Raw genomic sequence first — 14,480 nt, forward strand, 5'->3', positions numbered from 1 at the left:
AGCAGTCTCCCTGCTGAGCAGAGAGCCCGATGTGGGGCTCGATCCCAGGACCCTGAGATCATGACCCAAGCCGAAGGCAGCGGCTTAACCCAGTGAGCCTCCCAGGTGCCCCGATTCAGTGATTTCTTGACAAATGAGGGTATTTTTTTTTAAAATTCATTTTTAACTATATTCCTACCTAAGAAGTGATGTGTGGTCTTTCGTGCTAGGAGAGCTGTCCCTTGAACTGCCATCCCTTAGTGTGAGGAGCTTCCTTTTACACTGAGTGGGAAGCAAAGCTGGATTAGGGCACTGCTGATTAAATGGTTATAGAGGAACCAAGATCATTTTGAAACATTCTTGGCGATTTTCAGGCAAACCTGTATAAGCTCCTATAGCTGCTGTGGCTATATAATGTAGCTTGAAAAAACAAATTGAGTCAAAAATCTGACTCAAGAGACTTCAGTTCCACATCTAAATGGCATAGTGCAGGAGTAGGTGCTGCTCTGTTGCCCAGCTCCAAATCTTCTAAATTCATATTCTATTTTGATACAGCCATTACATCAATGGAGGTTGACCCTGAAGACACGTGGCATTGAGATTGAACTTGAATTCCAACGTACCTTATACCAGCCTTGTTTTATATGAATGCTGAATTAGATCATTATTTATGTTATCTCTCCTACTTGTAAGAAGAACTTAAGGTGATTTAACCACATATATTTACAGTATTTCAACACAAAAACACACATAATAAGATTTTTTAAAAATTGGAATATAGTAAAGGAAAGAGATGTGCCAGGACCTTTAAATCAGGTGGTTTCTGTAAAGGCACACCACGTTGAGTTGTAAGGGGTCTGGCCACGGCAAAATAGCACCATGGTGAGTGCTTTAACATCTGGAATGAAATTACTTTTACAGTATGCAGTTTGCATGTCATCTACAAAGATGTTGACCAACATAATAGGTGCCACACATACATGTACACTTTTTTTTTCACTCTGTTTCAGTGAGAGAGAAATACTATTCTAATGGATATTCTTTCAAGGGCCTTCTACATCTCTTAATAGAAATGTAAGCCCTTGAGGTTGTTTCTGGAGGAGCTAAGATTTTAGACTCTAAGTATTTTTGCTTACCTTATAACTTCATTCAGGGAGAGAGCTTCAGGGGAAGGAGTAGTCAACCACCTCCTTGATGTTTCCAAACCTGGTGAGCATCAGCAATTTCTGGGAAGCTTTACAAAATATATAGATTCCTGGGATCTGTGTAGAACCTCTTCAGCAGGTCTGAGGTGGAGTGTGGAGATCTATTTATATTTTTAAAAACCCCAGGGGAGGGCGCCTGGGTGGCCCAGTTGTTAAGAGTTGAGCTTCTTCTCAGGTAATGATCCCCGGTCCTGGGATCAGCTCAGCGTTGGACTCCCTGCTCAGCAGGAAGCCTGCTTCTTCCTCTCCCGCTGGCCCTGCTTATATTCCCTCCTTGCTGTCTCTCTCTTTCTATGTCAAATAAGTAAATAAAAATCTTTAAAAAACAAAAACAAAAGCCCAGGGGGATCTGATGACTGACCTGCTTGGGAATAGTTGCCTCATCCTTGCAAATATCAGAGTTCTCCTGAGTTACTGGTGATCTGGTCCATTTCTGGCCTGAAGCATGGATGCCAGTTCCAAGGGGGCAAGGATAACAGTGTTCTCTGGACGTTCAGGAAATTGCCCTGTATTCCTGGACACAGGTAACAGTACCTTCTGAATACAGACAGTTTTCCCCTTAGGGGAAAAAAGGCTCTGCATCAAAACTGTTAAACTGTTGGACATGTATTTGGTGAAAATCCCCTTGCTGTCAAAAGGGTTATAATTCATTTTTTTTTTAAATTTTATTTGTTTATTTGACAGAGAGATACAGTGAGAGAGGGAACACAAGCAGCAGGAGTGGGAGACAGAGAAGCAGGCTTCCCGCTGAGCAGGGAGCGCATCACGGGGCTTGATCCGAGGACCCTGGGATGATGACCCTGGGATAATGACAGACACTTAACGACTGAGCCATACAGGTGCTCTGAGCTGTGCATTTTCTGATGATCGATGGCAACTGGTAGGGCAACGTTCCTGTGTCCAGGGCCCTGGAGCACAGTGGGGGCTGTGCCAAATGGAGAGAGAGCTGATGTCTTATCTAAGAGGGCGGGGGTCCTCAGCCTGTGCTGATTGTTTAGGTCCAGAATTGCTGGATTTTTCACAAGAAGCTGCGAATGTAGACATTTGTGTGAAATTTACCAGCATGTAAATATTGGCAAGTTTTCCATCGCTTGTCAAAGTACAGTCTTTTTTTTTAATAAAGATTTTATTTATTATTTATTTGACAGATAGAGATCACAAGTAGGCAGAGAGGCAGGCAGAGAGAGAGAAAGGAGGAAGCAGGCATCCCGCTGAGTGGAGAGCCCGATGTGGGGCTCCATCCCAGGATCCTGAGATCATGACCTGAGCCGAAAGCAGAGGCCTAACCCACTGAGCCACCCACGTGCCCCCCAAAGTACAGTCTTTTTATTTTTATTTATTTATTTCTAAAGATTTTATTTATCTGACAGAGACACAGTGAGAGAGGGAACACAAGCAGACAGAGTGAGAGGAGGAGAAGCAGGCTTCCTACGGAGCAGGGAGCCCAGTGCGGGGTTCAATCCCAGGACTCTGTGACCATGACCTGAGCCAAAGGCAGGTCATGGTTTTTTAGAAAACAACAGGTTCTTACTGCCGAGTCTGTGTGTATACCTCCAGCCTCATCCCCTTTCTCTCCCTGTACTTCCTGGGTTTCATCCATGCCATCCACATGCCATTCCTATAACTTGGTGTGCTCTTTCCCACCTCCTGTAGTGCCCTTACATAGTTTTAAGCAACACCTCCTCTTGGGAGTCTTCCCTGATTCCATCTTTAGGCTCCCATTCCTCTTGCTTCCCAGCTAGTCAGCACTCCCCAGCTGTGGTACATGCCTGTCTCCCCCAGCAGACCATGAGCACCTCCATGGTGGGCACCATCCTTTCCTGGCCGATATGTATCCCACTGCCTTGTGTGGTTCCCAGAATCTGTAAACAGTAGCTCATATTTCTAGAGATTGACATTGTGCTCTGTGTGAACCATTTCTTGTAATCCTTGTAACAGCCTTCTGATGTCAGGACTGTTTTCCCTCCTGGTTCCTAGGTGAGAAGAGGGGACGTGTCCTGCCCAAGCATACTTAGGTCACAGGAGGCAGAGACAGGACTCTAACCCTGGCCATCTGACACTTCAGAAGCCACACCGTAATCAAGGAGCCGCACTCTCTTTCAGGATACACTTAAGGAATGACTGATGAATGAATGAAGGAGAAAGGGAAAATGGGAACAGAGGAGGGAGAAAATAGAAACCTGCGGTCATCACAGAGGAGCCTGTGGGCAGGCTGTATGCTTGGTTCTAACAGCCGTATTTAGTTATTTAGCTGTAAATTGAAGAAAATGGGAGAGCTGCATCATCGTCCTGTTCTGCACCATTTAGAAGTGAAATCAAATCCCGCAGAAACCTTCTTGTGCTCTCAGGAGTCTGGCAGCAAGGCTGCAAAGCTGCATTAGGATCTTGCAGGATAGGGTGGTTTTACCCGCTGGCCTCTGAGCAAAGTATGTGCCCTGGGAGAGCCAGAGGGCGAGAGAGACGTGTGTGAATGGTGCAGAAAATGGCAGGTTGTTCATTACTGGAGATCGTTGCATGTAACTCATTTGTTCTCAGGTAGCAAGAGCTGTGTTGTGTGGTCTCTGGGGAAGAAAGCTGGAAGTGGGTTTTTGAGGTCGTCCATTGAGCTAATGGATTGTTTCTTTGGAGGAGCGTACAGGATTTCTTTTTCATATATTGAAGCTGACTCCGTTGTGAGCTGGGTCTAATGGAATTTGATGATCGGGAGGAAATGAGCAGAGACAGTGCGGGATACTGGGTTGCGTGGATGGGCTCCGGAGCCCACCAGCTGTGTGGCCTCCTGCAAACGGTTTTGACCCCTGCTCCTTCACTCCCTCATCTGTAACGATGCATGTCATCTCTTGCCTTGCATGAGGACAGGGAAGGGAAGCCTTGCCAAATACTTACACTGTGCCGGCCCTTTAGAGGAGCATAGTAACTGGTGGCTGTGGTGACGAAGATGATTATGGCGAACAGTGTGTCATGGGGATTGGAGGCCCCGTTCAGGATGGGGACGAACCTGTGTTGGAGAAACAGGGGTCTTCTCCCTGAGGCCCCTTCCAGGGCGGTTTTCTGATCTGGGTTTTTTTTTTTTTTTTTTTTTTTAACAGGGCGGGGTCGCTGGGTCTTGCCCAGTGCAGAGCAGTTGAGATGATTGTCCTGTGGGGGAGAGAGCCACTCGGCAGGTGGCAGGGCTGGTGATAGAGTTCTTTGGGCTGTAGGCCACAGTGGAGGAGGCCCCCGGGGGTTGCCTTAGATCTGAATTTCTCTTTGGCTCTCGCAGTTAGGTTGGGAGCATCTGCTTGTGGCCTCTTGGTAACCAGCAAGGGAATGGGATTTGGAATGAGCGGGTATGGTTTCAAGTTCAGCCTCTAGCCTTTAGCTGTGAGACCTTGAATCCGTCACAGCTTCTCTGAATCTCAGTTTCCTCATCTGTGAAATGTATGTTGGTGGTGAGGTCGTCAAATGGGAGATGCTATGGGAAAGGGCTTTAGTCTTATTTAAATTCTCCCCACTCCCCCCCCGCAAAAGTATATGCCTCAGAGAATGTGAACGTAATCTGTTTCTGTGTGATTCTATCCGAGTCCCAGCTGACCGTGTTGTTTTGTACCCTTCTGAGACTTCCTTCGGCTTCCCATCCGTTTGGCTTAAAAAAAAAAAAAAAAAATCAGACCAGAAAATGGGATGGCCAGGCCTCAGTTACGTAGGCTTGGGACTCTTAAGGCTGGTTCTAGCTTGTCCAGGACATGCCAGGATGTGCTTAACAGAAATGCCTCTCCCACAAGACCGTTTGAACCAATGTTGGAAATTCCAAAGTTCTTAGCAGCAGAGCATATGAAAGGAGAAGAAACTTCTGTTTCTTTTTTCTCAAGCTTTTCCCTCCGCACTCCACCCTTGTCTCATCATTTTAGTTTTGTGGGTGGTCACGTTCCAGGGTAGTGATGGTAGAAATGATCATTTGATTCCTTTTGAAATCATCATTTCTGAACGGGTATAAGGAAGCAACGTGATTATGTATTTCACAACGCTAGATATTTCAGACTTGGTCATTCGTTGGACAAATATTTACTGAGCACCTACTATGTGCCTGGCACTGGGGATACCGCAGTGCAAAGGGCAGACACAATCCTGTTTAGTGGGCTCTCAGACAGTAAATAAATAAGCCCACAAAATAGATTAATAGACCTAATGTGACAAGTGTCATGAGGAAGAACAGTGTGTTAAAAGGAAGGCAGGGGTCTACCTTAGACTGGCGGTCAGGGAAGGCCTCTCTGAGAGTGGTCATTTAAGTGTGACCTGAAGGAAGAGACAGAGTTAATCAGAGCAGAAGTTACAGGAGGTGCTAAGGCCCTGTGGTGGGAAAGAACCAAGGAAGGCCCTGGAGCTAGAGCTCAGCTGGGGTTGGGGGTGCAGGGGGAGGGTGGTGGCCTGACGAGGGTGAGGAAGGAAACACAGTCTTTCTGGGCCTTGTTCGTGATTTTGGATTTTACCCTAAGGGGACTCTTTAAGGCTATTAGATTTCACACTAAAAGCTTTAACACTGTTAGATTCCGTGATAGATTGGTTCCATCAGGCTGCCCTCTCTGGAGATAGAATTTACCAACAGAATTATTGCCAATCCCAAATAGAGTAATGCTTAGGGTCTTTTTTTTTCTTTCCTTTTTTTTTTTTTTTAAGTAAAGCTCTATGCCAAACACAGGGCTTGAACTCACGACTCCGAGATCAGGAGTTGCATGGCTACCAACTGACCTAGCCAGGCACCCCACTTAGAACCTTATTTATTTATTTATATTTTTATTTTTTAAAGACTTTATTTGTTTGAGAGAGAATGAGAGAGGGAGAATGCACAGAGGGAGAGAGAGGCAGAGGGAGAAGCAGACTTCCCGCTGAGCGGGGAATCTGATGCCGGACTCGATCCCAGCACCCTGAGATCATGACCTGAGCTGAAGGCAGATACTTAACGACTGAGCCACCCAGGCACCCCTACTTAGGACCATTTTTAAAACAAGGGGTGTATATGGTTCTTTAGGACAAAGTGAAATATACATGAAGTCCTACCAGCCAGTCTTCCGCAGGAAAGGCGCAGAAGATGGATTTGTTTTCATTGCATGTACAGGTTCACCCAAGGACTGACTCCGCCCTGCAAACTGAGAGGAGAACAGCCTGCCCTTGCCTGGATAACGGGTCTTTTCCCAGTGGCTGGATGAGAAGAAGGTCTGAGCCTTGGATCAGGGCTCTTGCTTTTTATTTATTCATTTATTGTGTGTATGTGTATGTGTGTGTATTTTTTTTTAAAGATTTTATTTATTTGACAGAGATCACAAGTAGGCAGAGAGGCACACAGAGAGAGAGAGCGGGGAAGCAGGCTCTGCTGAGCAGAGAGCCCGATGTGGGGTTCGATCCCAGGACCCTGAGATCATAACCTGAGCCAAAGGCAGAGGCCTTAACCCACTGAGCCACCCAAGGGCCTGTGTGTGTGTATTTTAAGGTTTTATTTATTTGACAGTACAAGTTGGGGAGCAGCAGAGGAAGAGAGAGAAGCAAGCTTCCCACTGAGCAGGGAGTCTGATGCCAGGCTCCATCCCAGGACCCTGGCATCATGACCTGAGCTGAAGGCAGCCACTTAACCAACTGAGCCACTCAGGCACCCCTTTGAAGATTTTAAGGAGTCTCTACACCCCATTTGGGGCTTGAACTCACAACCCCGAGACCACACAACCCCAATATCAGGAGTCTCGTGCTGCACCAGCTGAGCCAGCCAGGCGCCCCAGGGGCTTTTGCAAAGACAGATCTCTGGTAAACAAATGATGGGAAAGCCAGAAAGGAAGGTTAAGAGGTCAGGATCTCTGCACTGGCTTCCACTTCCTGCTACATTCCAGAAGAGTTTGCCTGATAAAGTCCTAGCACATCTGAGCCAGAAGGGACCCAAAGGATCAAGCCATCCACCACTTGCTTTATGGGGTCACGGAGGTGATGAGGGGGTGGACCATGACAGCAGCCTCATACTGGCCATCTCAGAAGGGGCCAGACACTGGGGATACCACAGTGCAAAGGGCAGACAGATTTTCAGATTGCTGAGGGCTGATTAGAAAGCGTGGCTGCTGAAAACGGCATGAGATATGGAGGCTGAGGGCATAAACCTTGTGTTCTATCTAGCCTGGTGCCTCAAGGGGCTCCTGACCCCTGGTTCAGCTTTGTGGAGACCCCAGATGTTCACAGAATCTCCCCTGGTTGGTTCCAAGGGACGGGGGGGGGGGGTCAAGATCCTGTGAGCACTGGGAGTCTGTGTCACCTGATTCTGCTCCTGGGGGGCGCCTTGCAGTCCCATCAGGGAAGGTCTTTGAATATAAAAGTCACGGACCAACACTGGGACGATAGTAGTGTTTTTGGTATTGCTTGGTTTAGAAAATACCTAGTAGCAAAAAATTACTGTGTAGTTATTACGGCTACGGAATGCGTTTTTGCTTTATTCATTGCAACAGCCTCTGTCGTTCGCTTGAAAAATAGCTGTACGTCTGCGAGTGGAACATGGTATTTTTCCCGTGTGCATGTAAGGCCCAGCAGACAGATGGATTTGACAGCCCACTGCAGTAATTGACTGGCTTTCTTCAAGCATTGGTGGCTCATAAATTCGGAACCGCTAATTCAGAAGATTCGACCTGCAGGAAACAAGCCACCTATGGGGGATGATCCTAACCATAGTCAACTTCCTCAGATGGGAGGAGATGGACCCATGTGAGCCACACTACTGTATTGTAAAATATTCTTTACTGCCTTTTTTTTTTTTTTTAAAGTAGGCTCTCTGCCCAGTGTGGAGCCCAACACGGGGCTTGAACTCATGACCTTGACATCAAGACCTGAGCTGAAATCAGGAGTCAGATACTCAGCTGACTGAGCCACCCAAGTGCCCCTTTATTCCTTTGTTTAATTACAAGAGTAATTCAAGATCATTGTAAAAAACGGAAACATTATGGAAATGTGTAACTGTGAACAGTTTTATGTGCAGTGTTCCAATTTTTTTCTGTGCTTAAATAATAAGATTTTTATAGAAATAGGCTGTTGCTGTATGTAATGTTCTCCACATGTGTGTGTTTTTAATGTACTTGGTAATTTATTTTAAGGAAGCAATAAGGTTCTGTGGGAAGAACATTGGGTCTGGCTTCAGGGTTGTGTTCTGGCTCCGGAAATATCCTAGTTGGATTGCTGGTAATGTAGTGATACACCAGTTGGGGGATCCCAGGTAAATCGCAGATCTTCTTCAGCCTCAGTGTCCTGGTCTCTAAAATAGAGACTGACTGATATGTGTCCTTTCTTAGAAGGACCCCATGACATGGTGTATAGGAAAGGACTCTGTGTGACCCATAATGTGTTATGGAGATAGTAAGGATTGTTGTTATTGAAACTTATGATTTCCACCCTTTTTCCTCTTCAGATGCTCTGGTCCACATCAGTGACTACAGTGGTAACTTACTCAGTGACTTCCTTGGAGACAAAGGGTAACTGACCGCTCTTCCTTTTATTTACAGGTCACTCCCGGAAGCAAGGCTGCGATAGCTAACTTATGCATCGGAGATGTGATCACAGCCATCGATGGGGAAAATACCAGCAGCATGACACACTTGGAGGCTCAGAACAAAATCAAGGGCTGCACAGACAACATGACTCTCACAGTCACCAGGTAAGGCCCATGGAAACACTCAGCCCTCTACGGGAGGCGGCGTGCGAGCAGGTCGGCCTCAGGCCCCAGCTCCGCGCCATGTGTGCTGCAGACAGGCCCAGGCTGGCAGGTCTATAGGATTGGGATTTCCCCAGGTTGTTCCTTTTTCTCTCGAATTTTCCTGGTGCTGTTCAGAGTGTGGGCGTCTTTCTCTAGGAGCTTTGCATTTTCACTTGCTCCAACATGACCAACCAAAACTTTGAGGAAGTAAAATCAGTGAAGTATTGTCAGGTAAAATGAAATGAAGGTTTCTTCCTGGAAACCACTGACAATGTACGAGGCTACCACTCGTGCCCCACCGCCGCACGCAGCGGGTAGGCCCCAGGAGGGCGAAATAGCACCTTATAAGAATGCTGCACGTGAGCTTAAGTGCACTACAGGAAGGGAGACCTCATGTTCTCCCAGGTTGCCGTGTGAGGAGAGGCCGCTGGGAGCTGTAACAGGGGTGGAGTTTCCCATCCTGCTTCCGTTTAGTCTTGGGAGCGGCAGTACAAGGACGTGATTTTAGGAGAGCTTTGGTTTAACCTTTACGAGCTCCCTCCTTCCTGTTGGATCAAGTTCACATTCTTCAGGGCACCTGGATGGCTCCTAGGTTAAGTGTCTGCCTTCAGCTCAGGTCATGATCCCAGGGTCCTGGGTTGGAGCCCCGCGTCGGGCTCTCTGCTCAGTGGGGAGCCTGCTTCTCCCTCTCCCTCTGCCGTTCCCTCTGCTTGTGCTGTCCCTCTGTCAAATAAATAAAATCTTTTTTTAAAAAAGTTCACATTCTTCATTCTGATCTTCTGCTAACCTGCTGTTTAATGCCTTAACTTTAGCTTCCACTGCTCGTCATCATGAACCCTTTGCTCCAGTTCATACCTATGAACTAGATTTATTACTTTTTCTACCATGTGCTGTAGGACTGGTGAGAGGACCAAGTGTGGGGCAGGAGTTCCAACCAAACATTGTGTATACTTCAGAGCCCTGGCCTCATAGGAGGTGCACCTTTGTTTTCAATTTTTTTCAAGTAGACTCTACACCCAACATGGGACTTGAACTCATGACCCTGAGATCAAGAGTCAACATGCTCTACCTACTGAGCCAGCCAGGCACCCCACACCATCTTTTTCTATCCCCTCAAAAGAACATTTGTCCCTCATTCTCATCTCCATTTCTATCTCAGTCCAAACCTTTTCTTTCTTTCTTTTTTTAATATTTATTTATTTATTTGACAGAGAGAGAGAGAGATCACAAGTAGGCAGAGAGGCAGGCAGAGAGAGGGGTGGGAAGCAGGCTCCCCGCTGAGCAGAGAGCCTGATGCGGGGCTCGATCCCAGGACCCTGAGATCACGACCTGAGCCAAAGGTAGAGGCTTTAACCCACTGAACCACCCACGCGCCCCTGTCCAAATCTTTTCAGAGACATTCATTCATTCATTCTTTCTTTCTTTTTTTTATTCATTTGCCAGTGAACTCATCAGGTATGTCCTGTGTCTCTCTGGCCCCGTGCTTAGCTCTCTGACCATGCAGGATTGGCATAAGCATTCTCTTGCTCTTGGAGAGGAACAAATTACACGAATGGAAGTGGGGACTAGGCTGAGGTTGTTTCTGTATGATCAGTACAGAGAAATCCTCTGCATCCTCAAGAAGGGAGGCAGCGCTTTTATTTGGGCCAACCGTGCTTCACGAATTACAAGTCGCTTACCTGGCCTGGCTCAAGAACACTAGGAGCAGGAGAGGAGAAGCTCGGTCAGTCTGTCCTGACGGAGGGCTTACAGCATGAGGCTTCTCAGGAGCGTGGGGGGGGGGGAGGAGGCTGGTGTGCTGGGGGCCGTGACACAGTGAGAGAGGATGAGGCTGGAAGAGGTCTGAGCCACATGGGAAGCCCCTCGGGGGCGGAGTGTTGCCCCCATCAGACAAAACATCATCAGACTGGCAGAGGGGAAGGCAGGTGGCAGAGCCCTTGTTCAGAGGCCAGAAGTCAGGCAAGAAGGGGCATTTTCTGGATTTTAGCATATATTACTTAGCATGAATGAAACAATAGTTTTGTCCATCTGTTGCAGATCAGAACAAAAGATCTGGTCCCCGCTGGTGACCGAGGAAGGGAAGCGTCATCCGTACAAGATGAATTTAGCCTCTGAACCCCAAGTAAGTACTCTGTCACCATGGCCGCTGCTGCTCCTGCCTTCTCTGCCTTCGACACGGCTTCTTCGCACACCCCCGTTTCTCTGGCCCTGGAGGCCTGGGCCGAGGCCAGGAGAGCCCGCCACTGACACCGCGGGGACCTGGCTCCTGTTCTCTTCTTCCCGTAAGAGAGTTCCCAGAGGACAGAGCTGGAAAGCCCCAGGGCCGGGACATGGGGCGGGGGGGGGGGGCATAGGAAGTGATCCAGGAAGCGGGAGGACGCCTTCCTGCGCAGAATAGGAGGATGGTTAGGACCATGGTGACATCCAGGAGCTGGCTCAGCTCAGCACGCATTTCAGATCCAGTCAAACCAGGGAGAGAACAGGTGTTAGGTCATGAGGCCTGGAGCTGGGAGGCGAGAGTGTGCTGGTTACCCCGCCTCCCCTCCCTGGACCCCACTCTCTGGTCTCCATGAGCCTTCTGGTGGGACTCCCTCATCTCTGTAGAAGGGAGGCTTCTGGTGAGACCCTCAAGTCACAAAATAAAGTGGCAGTGCAGACTGAGACCGTGCCGGGCGGACAGTATCCAGTCTGCCAGCCAAACTGTCTGAGGACAGGAGACTCTCTGAAGACCCCGTATTTGTAAAGAAGTCCCTTGGTAGTTAGATTAAAAGTGATTTTCTTTCTTCCTTAATTGCCTGTCCTCTAAAGTTATCGACCACGGATGGATGCTCTTTTGAAATAAGGGGAAAAAACTTTAGCCTGTTTAGAACACTTTTGTGAAATTCCTTGTGCATGGCCTGCTCTTTTTTACAAAGTATGTGTCTTGTATACATTAATGAACTGTTATTAATAAATTAATAAGTAGGGGGCCTGACTGAGTCAGTGGGCCACACAACTCTTGTCGGGGTTATGAGTTCAAGCCCCATGTGGGGGTATAGAGGTTACTTAAAAATTTAAAAAATCTTAAAAAAAAAGTTAATTGATAATGGCTTTTGAAAACTTCTCTTAGACTGGTTTGTGATTGTTATATATTTGACGCCAACTGAAGATTTGAACTTCAACTTTTTTGCTAAATTTGGGACATGACTGACTTCTTATGGTGAATCAAGATAAAATAAAAAGGTAACACGTAGATAGCTATACTTTATACATGAGAGAAACTTCTGTGAAAATGAACTTATAAAAAAAAAGAGGAAAAAAGAACACTCATGAAGTGTGTTGTGTGGATAAATTGAGTGGTTGTTTACAAGTCATATTTTCTCAAAGGTATCCATGAAAATCTCTGAGATACAGTTCCATAACATTTTTTCATTAACAGAATAAAAATCATACTCAGAAATCCTAAGAGTTGCATTATGGACCATTTTGCATCTGGCATTTCAAAACAGGCATGAACATGTTATTCTGTAGAGCTCCTGTAAGGAAAGCTGGTTGAGAATGGCACTCAGTAAACCAGCGGTTATGCAAACCAATTCCATTTTTTCGTAATTTTTTAAGAGTTTATTTATTTATTTATTTATTTATTAAGTAAGCTCTACACCCAGCATGGGGCTCGAACTCCTAACCCCAAGATCAGGAGTCACAGGCTCTTCCGACTAAGGCAGCCAGGTGCCCCATGCAAACTAATTTTAAACATGCCACCGTTAACTCCAACTTCTTGAGAAATTCTTAGCCACTTGGCTGAATTTACTATAAATGTTAAGTTTCAATGTGTTAAGCTTTCATATATTTTACAATACCTAAGGAGTGATTTTGTTTTGATTTGGTCTCCCTAAAATCTTACTTTCACACAAATAAAGTAATACTTAACGTTTCACTTACATGTTTTTCTGTCTTGAGTTTTCATTGTAAACCTATAATCTGGTCCCTCTGTTAATATTTTGAAGGCGGTTCTCTTCCTTAAAAAAAGACTTTAAAAAATTCTTTACAAATATTTTAACATCCGACTTGAGTATATTTTTTTGATTCCAGTAATTCTTTGCTCCTGTGGAAAAACTTCCCATTCTCCTTTTTCCAAAACCTTCCACTTCCAGTCATTCTAAAATAAAGGAATGAGTAAGAGCAGAGTTCATCTATAATTAAAAGATCTGTTAGTTCATGTAATGCCAACCACCACCCCAGCTTATCTGAGGTCAGAGTAGTTACACACCTAGTTTATATTTCCTCATTATTGAGTTTCCTTGGAGACTGATAAATACAAAGCCCAAACAATTACATCATCCCTTCCAAAAGGCAGGCCCTGAATTAACTGCCTGACTTCTGGAAAGACCAGTATTCACATGGGGTTAGAGATACTCCTTTTATGTACAAAACAGATACATTCTCAGCAGATTCTCTATAAAGAGAAAAATCAGAATTTCCAACCGGAATAATTTTCTCCTGTCTTCCATTCTCCCTGGAACTGTGTTTCTGGGGAGGGAGAATGGGCGGGACCCTGGTTGGACATCTGTTTGCCTGTCACTGTGGTTGCCACACTCACATGTCACACCAGGTCCGTGTGACAGAAGGCTCTGTCGACTCCACTGTAAAGATGAGAAGTGGGCTCCGAGAGCTCCAACTAGCCCAGGGCCAAACAGGAAGTGACGGGAAAATTGAGCCAAGACAGAAAACTAGGAATCTTCGTTGGTGCTCGGCATCCTGTGTTGCTCTGAGGAATTGCTGAGGAGAGGGCAGGCTGTGCCCCAGTCCCAGGCCGCCACCACCGATTTGCAGATGCCCTGCTGCAAGTGACTGTGTAGTGTTCCTCCCGGGAGTTGTACCATAAAATTTACTTAACCGTGCTTTGGTTGCTGATAAGGTTATTTTCTTAACTGATGGTACTTCCTCTTTTTGGGGTGTGATCTACGTGTACTTTGCTTTTGTCCAATGTGGACAAAGTGGACTCACTGTAATTTCTACTTTAAAACCTTACCAGTTCCAGCTTGTTAAAAAGGAAGACTGTCTGAATAGTGAAAAAGAAATCTGTCATAAAAATATTTCCTTGACTTTTCTTTAGATCAGTACAAGGTGAATGAAGCTGTTACTTTTCATTGTCATGTTTTCTAAGAAAACATGAAAGACTTGAAGTTTGGGTGAAAAAGAGCGGGGCGGGGGTTGGGGAGGAAGAACAAGAAGTTTCCCCCAAAAGAACTCTTACGGGGCCAGTTGTTCTGGGCCTGGGTATGAAGAAAGAGGCCAGGGTTCAGGAAAGTCCTGTGTTGGGGAACACAGAAAATAGGGTGCAGGTCGAGTGTAGTCACCGCACAGTCCGTGCTGTGGGCCAGGTCCAGAATGTTTGTGCAGAAAGCACCTTTCTAATTGTGTTGTCGGGAAAAGCCATGATTTTTAAGAAAGGAATGTTCGTTTAAAAAGTGTCAGGCTGGTGGGCGTGGAGGTGGGGGTGTGTTTGTAAAGAAGCTCTGAGCTGTTATCCCTGTAGGAATTATCCAGGCTCCAGTGGCTGCGCAGGGAGGGGGTGCGGGGGGCGCTGTCTCACGTTACAGAAGGAGGGACTCCTGGGC

The 14,480-nt window shown here is 46.4% G+C and overlaps 1 protein-coding gene and 1 long non-coding RNA gene across 2 annotated transcripts in view; one reads left to right on the forward strand and one right to left on the reverse strand.

Moving 5' to 3' along the window:
* Positions 1-14,480, forward strand: part of PDLIM1 (PDZ and LIM domain 1) — a 45,992-nt gene that overhangs the window by 8,416 nt on the left and 23,096 nt on the right. Inside the window, exons 2-3 of the mRNA XM_004749628.2 lie at positions 8,690-8,841; positions 10,918-11,002. Coding sequence (XP_004749685.1) covers positions 8,690-8,841; positions 10,918-11,002 — 237 coding nt within the window. The remainder of the gene's footprint in view (positions 1-8,689; positions 8,842-10,917; positions 11,003-14,480) is intronic.
* LOC123388653 lies at positions 8,661-13,946 on the reverse strand. The gene is made up of 2 exons (XR_006603119.1): positions 12,802-13,946; positions 8,661-9,603 (listed from the first exon to the last, which is right to left on the reverse strand). It is a non-coding gene; the product is annotated as an uncharacterized LOC123388653 (long non-coding RNA).

The sequence above is a fragment of the Mustela putorius genome, unplaced genomic scaffold (genome assembly GCF_011764305.1).
Source record: "Mustela putorius furo isolate JIRA1106 unplaced genomic scaffold, ASM1176430v1.1 tig00003909_pilon_pilon_pilon, whole genome shotgun sequence".
Lineage (NCBI taxonomy): Eukaryota > Metazoa > Chordata > Mammalia > Carnivora > Mustelidae > Mustela > Mustela putorius.